The following is a 7,735-nucleotide window of genomic DNA, read 5'->3' on the forward strand; positions in this document are numbered from 1 at the left end:
CCTCCTGGATATTGAATGCCGCCATCTGGGATAAGTCATAGAAAGATGACTACAACTAGTAGGATTATTAAGGATTCACATTAGAAAAACACATCAGACATGCATGACACTTCATTTTCTCGCCAATAAAAGAAGTTGCTCCAAATGAACAAATCATACAAGAGTGGCAAATAATGCTAGTATAGTGGCATTTTCAAGACCAATTGCAATAACATTAGGTTAATGGTAGCTCAAATGGCAGTACAACAATAAAACAAGCTAATTATGGTGGTAGTTCAAGTCTATGATGAGAGAGGAATAGTGAATTGCTTTGGTACCGTGATGTGGTGGTGCTTCTCCCTTTTGTTGTAAACACTCAAGACGTAAAGCATCTGCGGTGTACAAAGAGAATAATTGGATTAAAGGTGATGCTGAGAAGAAGGAGGTGCAAGCATGTATGAACGAACAGAAGAGCTACGCATACATGACCATGGTGCATCTTGAGGTTGAGGCCCCTGTCCTCAACCCCAGTGGCGCATCTTGGAAGAAAATCGAGGGCGGGCTCAAAGTTAACGGTGTGGGAAAAAAGCCACTGACTCCTAATTCTTTTGCCCATAGAAGGTTAAAATTTGCCAGAATTTTTGAAATATGAGATTTTCAACCAAAAATTTGTTCTGTTTAACAAAATAGCCAATATCTCAAAATCTTGTAGCCCAAATTAGCTCAGAATTTTTCAGAATACTGCTGGGCACACATAGTATTTACTGATTTTTTGGAATTATTTGAAAAATATCAAATATTAGACTTTGCTAGCAAAATAGCAATCAGTTCGAACTAATTTAGTAACATGTTCGACCATACAACAAAGATTCATATTCGAAATCAATACAATTCACACACCAATACAGAAGGACTAGAGAAGCAACAACAATGATAGTAATCTTGCTTACTAATGGTATTGCAGAACAACTAGAATCCAATATATAGAAATAGATGCCCAATTATCCAACCGCAAGCCATCTGTCCAAATTAGCATAAGTATTAGCAATATAAAGGCACACCAATATAAAACATCAATAAGTGACTACTAACACTAGTAAAATTGAGATATACCTCTAAGAAATCACATTGTACTCACGAGGCAAGTGTCCATTGCGATCTTTCATTTTCTGGAATCGTATCATAATTTGATCATCGGGGATACTTTTGAATATCCTTTGCTCGCAATAGCACACCATTAAATCATTGAGCCAATCGTCTGATATCTTATTGCGCAAATCAGTTTTAATGATCTTCATTGCTGAAAGTATTCGCTCAACCGAGGAAATTGCCACTGGAAGAATCAATGTCAACTCGATGAGGCGATATACCAATTGGAAAGTTCTGTGTTTTGTTGTTTGAACCATCAACCGAGCAAGGGTAGAAACATCCGAAAATCCATCGAATTCATCACTTCTCCTAATATTGGTAAGGAATGTAGGAAGTTGAGTTCTTAGCAACAACCGTTCAGCTTGTGTAAAATCCTCAGCATAAATTTCAGCAAGTCGAATAAGTTTTTCAACATTAAACTTTGAGAAGTTGTTTGTTGGAGTAAGGCAAGACATGCAATCCACTAACTCGGTGTTAACTTCATTGAATCGGTGATTCATCTCGGTGAGAGTTGCATCAAGAGCAACATTGAATATGCTAACCTTGAAATAATGATGTCGAGTCACCTTATTCTTGCTGCGAACAGATTGCCCCATAGCTCCTACAAGATCATCCATATTTGGCACCTCAATGCCATGTTCCTCACAGAAGTTGTTTGCTTGGTCGCATAATGACTCATACCCATTGTCCCTCATATTTTGCAAAGCTTCTTTCACATCCAAGATCAAACGCATGGCTTCAACAACATCTTGTTTCTTTCTTTGCAAAGCTTGTGATAGCAAATTAGTGATGCTCAACAAGTTTATTAAGAATAGCATGATGAACACAAACTGGAAGCATTCCATCTGTATGATCAAACCTGAAGCTCCACCTTGAGAAGTGTGTTCCCGGGCATCGTCAACCACAATTGCAAGCACATCCACCACTGCATTCCACATTGTGTACATACGAAGCAAGGTTCTAAGATGTGAGCCCCAATGAGTAGCTCCTGGTCTAGCTAGGTTAGTTTCTTGATGTAACCCAGTTCCAGATGATATCTTACAATTTTCCATCATTTCTATCAAGTTGTCTTGATGTTTTGCAAGCAATGCATCCTTCCTTTTGCAAGATGAACTCACCTGAGTCACTATCAAGGGAAGGTAGTTGAAAAAATCAGCAATAACTGGACAACACTGAGCCACTGTGACAACCACTAACTGCAACTGATGGGCAAAGCAGTGAACAAAGAAAGCATATGGACTCTCATCACGAATTAGCTTTTGCAAACCGTTGAATTCACCTCTCATATTTGAAGCCCCGTCGTAACCCTGTCCACGTAGCCTATTAATAGGCAGGCCATGGTACTCCAACACATGAACCAATGCTTCTTTAGTTCCGGCAGATGTACAATCTGTGATGTGCTTAATAGCAAGAAATCTCTCTTGAAGTTCTCCGTGATCATCTAAAAATCTGCACATTTGGGAAGATACAAATTAAAAGATAGAAATGAACAATGACTATGCAAGTTTGGGAAGCTACAAGTTAAAGACAGAAATTCATATGCATTACCTCAAAATTATTGCCATTTCCTCCTTTATTGAGCAATCTCTAGCCTCATCAATAAGTATCGAGAATTTCTTATCTCCAAGCTCATCCTTGATGACTTTGGTTACCTCCAATGCACAACATGTAGAAAGGTCTTTTTGAATATCTGGACATATCATAAGTGCATTGCCTTGCCCCTTATCAAATGCATCTTTCACATCCTTATTCTTGTCCTTATACTAGTCCAAGAACTCCCTGAAATTGCCTTTGTTGGTGGAATTGGAAGATTCATCATGTCCACGAAAAGCTTCCCCTTGAGCTATGAGATACCTTGCACAATCCAATGATGCAGTCAAGCGGATTTTATATTTTATATCAGCCTCTTTATTGTAAACTCGCATTCTGGTAGCCACATTGGCCCTTTGATTGTTGAAATCAACACAAAAGCCCACAACAATGTTGTGGTAACTAGATGGACCACCAACATGTTTCTTAAAATTTCCCAAAGCAGTTTTCCAACGTTTGTAACCATCTACTGTAAATACATCATTGCCAAATCTAGCTGCTTGTGATGGATTGTTGAAAAGAAAACAAGGGAAACAAAAGGCAGCCTCCTTTTTCACACTATATTCCAACCAATCAAACTTATCTAGCCATTGTGGTTGAAAGGATCTCCAAATTTTACCGTCCAATCCCACTTCAAATTTATGCCCGATAGCTTTGTTTCTTTGTTTCAACAAATAAGCTCTCCTCACTTCACTTCGAATTTCAGGGGCATAATCTTCTATTGGTATTCGATCAGCTGGATCACCAAAAATCTGACTTGGATGGAATTCCAGTATATGATGCTTTGGTGGTTGGTTTGTGCTCTCATTAGTTGGGGGATTGGTACTCTCATTTGCATGGGGAATAGTGCTCTCATCGACATCCATTGAGGGATTAGTGCTCTCATTTGTTGGAGTAGGATGAATTATGTTCTCAATAGGGGATGGTTGAATAACAACATCATCTGGAGGAGCATTGGGTTCAGAAACAACAAGGGGAGCATTTGAATTGCTTGCAAACTAGCCGTGCAAAGTTTTTTCTCTCTTCATTTCTACAAACAAGAATGATGATTAGTACTGGGTTAATCTTATATACACAGCTAGCTATATTGGTTCTCTTCTCTAGTACTTGAACAGTTTAACTAACCACAATTAACAGCTAGCTACCATTAGTTCATTAGCATGAATTAGTAGCCAAATAGGAACCCAAATAGCTAGCTACAGAGTACAGAACTACAGAATACAGAATACAACCTTCAGGTTCAGCCGTTCAGGAGCTGTCGAGTAGAGCAGCGAGCAACAGCCGGATGGCGCAGCAGCTCGGATGGCCCAGGTGCCCAGCAACCAACTTTGCCCCCTCCTCTATTCCACGGCCACGTTGGGGAGGGCACGGGTCAGATGGAGATGCATGGGCCGTTTTGGGGAGGGGAAAGTGACCAGATTAGGGGAGAGCAGTCCGGGCGCCGACTTGAAGAGGTGGGCCGGCGGCGGCGCAAAGGAGAGGTCTGGCGACCGGCGGCGGCGCGAAGGAGGGGTCCGGCGACCGGCGGCGAAAAGGAGAGGTCCGGCGACCGGTGGCGGCGCGAAGGAGGGGTCCGGCGACCGGCGGCGGCTAGGGCACCTGCACAGAAGGGAGCGGCTCGGGTGGGACAAGCGAGCGACTGCACGAGATGGAGGAAGGAGCGTGCGCACGTTTCTCTGCTCTGGGAATTGATGTGCTGGAAAGGGCTATTGAGTGGCAGGGCTGGGCCTGGAAGTTTGAAACTAGTACTAAAAAAAATTTGGCATCGATGGAGGGCAGACTCAAGCCTGTTTAAGCCTGCCCAGAAGATCCGCCACTGCTCAACCCTGCAGTTGCCACCGATATGGAGGGACTTCATGGGGAGCTTGGGCATCTTGTGCGGAGGCTTATGCTTGAAATACGACTGCAGCTGGGTGGGTCTCCAGCACAAAGTAGCGCATGTGGATGAAGAAGCGGCCCATCATGCGGCGACCATCCACACCCATCGTAGATCAAAGGCGATGAAGAAGATGGCATCTTGTGGACGAGATCGGCGCCTACCAGGACGTATGGCTGGACGAAGACTTCACGACGCCGGGGCGCCGGCACGGCGGGACGGCCGTAGACAGTGGATCCGAGCCAGCAGCGGGCGGCGGCAAGCGGAAGAGAAGAGGAGAGGTATGGGGAGGTCTTGGGGCAAAGGTCACACAGATCCAGACAGAGATCCATGGGTGAAGCAGACGAGGCCGCACGGTGAGGATGAGGCTGGCGGCAGAGAAACGAGGGGAACGGGGTGTGGTGTGGAGAAAGCGTGACCAAGTCCAACCCGGAAAAGGCGGCCGCCTCCGGTCTCCTCAGGCGTCGGTCCAATCCATCTCGCAACGATGCTGGGCTCCCGCAACGCGGGTGTGGTGTTCGCCTGGCCGCCCCCGATATAGCCTAGTTATACTGTTTGAATGTGCTAAGAACAGAAATACTTGATCTTGCTTTATTACTATGGATTTCTAAACTAAATATAGTACACTTAGTGGCAAGCTGATTTATTGGTGCACATCATATATATCCGACTTAGTGGCAAGCTGGTATGGCATCTATGAAGTTTTGTCATTCTCAATGTTTTCAGTTCCATTTCAATGTTAAATTGCCAATTCTTCAGGTTTGGGCGCACGTATGCTTTACACATGCATGCTCTTCTATATACGGGGTGGAATAATAATAAATAGTATATAATATGACAGCAAATGAAATTATATCTCACATGACAATAAATTAGCTAGGAGATTTAACCCCCATATATAGTTGATAGGATCCGCTAGCTAGGACTAATACTCAAGCATTACAGGATACACCGCGTACAGCGGATCCAACATTAGAATGCGACATACATAACCCTTCATCTTTTTCATATCTCCGCTCAAGGCGAATGTATGTATCCCCCGTCCCCCACCGGATGCCCCAAGAATTCTTAATTAACCAGAAGTTAATGCTATCGTTCAGCCTTCCATCACTATACCTCTCCTCTGTCCCGTATCTGACTAGCAATACCTAGTGGGAGATGTTGCTCTTGTAGGGCACTCTCAAGAGTCAAGACTTTCCTTTTATTTAATAGTATTTCCTTTCACTCGCTGCTATCAACCCCCACCACCACCGGTTACCTGCATTAGGGCGGTTTCATTGTAGGGGGGCGCTCATAACCCCCAATATACTAAACCTGGCCAGGTTTATTTTACCTGGATTTTTAACTTTTTTCTATTAGTGAAAAACAGATCAATGGAAACGCGACACCTTATTTACCGGGGGATATGGTAGGGTACAATTTTGGTGGCTTTAGCAGTTTAGGATGAGATATCCAACATACTCTTTGTAGCTCATCGGTTCACGTGCAATTTATGGGTTCGATTTGACTACTATCACCCAGCTTTTTCTCTGGATGATTGCATGCATGTGTTTGTGCATGGTGCATGCAGTGAATTTGACTATGTCTTCTGTACGTGTCTTGGGCTGAAAGGTTTTGCTGGTTCTGGGCGCCGCTGTTCGATGGGTTTGTCAGATAATGTGTCGACGTGTGTCGCTAAACCGTCTATGTTGCATTCTCTAGAAACCTCCCATCAAATCGTTCCACCGCTGTGCCGTTCTATAAAGGCTCAGCCACTGCCCGGCCCTTCCTCCCAGCGCACATGCACAAGTAGTAGCACCTCCCGGAGAGCTGGGAGGGCTGCCCGCTGCATCGCTAACCGACGACTCCGACTCACCACCCGCCTTGTGTTCCGCTGCAGGCTGGACTACAGCTCCGGGACGCCCTGCCACCTTGCTAGGCTTACCGCCGCATCGTTGGTCAGCGGTGAAGGAAATATGCCCTAGAGGCAATAATAAAGTTATTATTTATTTCCTTATATCATGATAAATGTTTATTATTCATGCTAGAATTGTATTAACCGGAAACAAAATACATGTGTGAATACATAGACAAACAGAGTGTCACTAGTATGCCTCTACTTGACTATCTCGTTAATCAAAGATGGTTAAGTTTCCTAACCATGAACAAAGAGTTGTTATTTGATTAACGAGGTCACATCATTAGTTGAATGATCTGATTGACATGACCCATTCCATTAGCTTAGCACCCGATCATTTAGTATGTTGCTATTGCTTTCTTCATGACGTATACTTGTTCCTATGACTATGAGATTATGCAACTCCCGTTTACCGGAGGAACACTTTGGGTGCTACCAAACGTCACAACGTAACTGGGTGATTATAAAGGAGCATTACAGGTGTCTCCAAAGGTGGATGTTGGTTGGCGTATTTCGAGATTAGGATTTGTCACTCCGATTGTCGAAGAGGTATCTCTGGGCCCTCTCGGTAATACACATCACTTAAGCCTTGCAAGCATTGCAACCAATGAGTTAGTTGCGGGATGATGTATTACGGAATGAGTAAAGAGACTTGCCAGTAACGAGATTGAACTAGGTATTGGATACCGACGATCGAATCTCGGGCAAGTAACATACCGATGACAAAGGGAACAACGTATGTTGTTATGCGGTCTGACCGATAAAGATCTTCGTAGAATATGTAGGAGCCAATATGGGCATCCAGGTCCCGCTATTGGTTATTGACCGGAGATGTGTCTCAGTCATGTCTACATTGTTCTCGAACCGTAGGGTCCGCACGCTTAACGTTACGATGACCGTTATTATGAGTTTATGCATTTTGATGTACCGAAGGTTGTTCGGAGTCCCGGATGTGATCACGGACATGACGAGGAGTCTCGAAGTGGTAGAGACATAAAGATTGATATATTGGAAGCCTATGTTTGGACATCGGAAGTGTTCCGGGTGAAATCGGGATTTTACCGGAGTACCGGGAGGTTACCGGAACCCCCCGGGAGCCATATGGGCCTTAGTGGAAAGGAGAAAGGGAAGCCCAAGGAGGGCTGCGCGCCTCCCCCTTCCCCTAGTCCTATTAGGACTAGGAGAGGTGGCCGCCCCCCTCTCTCTCTTTCCCCCTTGAGGATTCCTAGTCCAACTAGGATTGG

General features: G+C 44.3%; 1 protein-coding gene across 1 annotated transcript in view; it reads right to left on the reverse strand.

Moving 5' to 3' along the window:
• Window positions 1-1,094: 1,094 nt before the first annotated feature.
• Window positions 1,095-7,735, reverse strand: part of LOC119273043 (zinc finger MYM-type protein 1-like) — a 9,883-nt gene continuing 3,242 nt past the window's right edge. Inside the window, exons 2-3 of the mRNA XM_037554355.1 lie at window positions 2,677-2,780; window positions 1,095-2,577 (exon numbers count right to left, since the gene is read on the reverse strand). Of these exons, the coding sequence (XP_037410252.1) occupies window positions 1,095-2,577; window positions 2,677-2,780 (1,587 nt within the window). The remainder of the gene's footprint in view (window positions 2,578-2,676; window positions 2,781-7,735) is intronic.

Source organism: Triticum dicoccoides, chromosome 3A (assembly GCF_002162155.2).
Source record: "Triticum dicoccoides isolate Atlit2015 ecotype Zavitan chromosome 3A, WEW_v2.0, whole genome shotgun sequence".
NCBI classification, from domain to species: Eukaryota; Viridiplantae; Streptophyta; class Magnoliopsida; order Poales; family Poaceae; genus Triticum; species Triticum dicoccoides.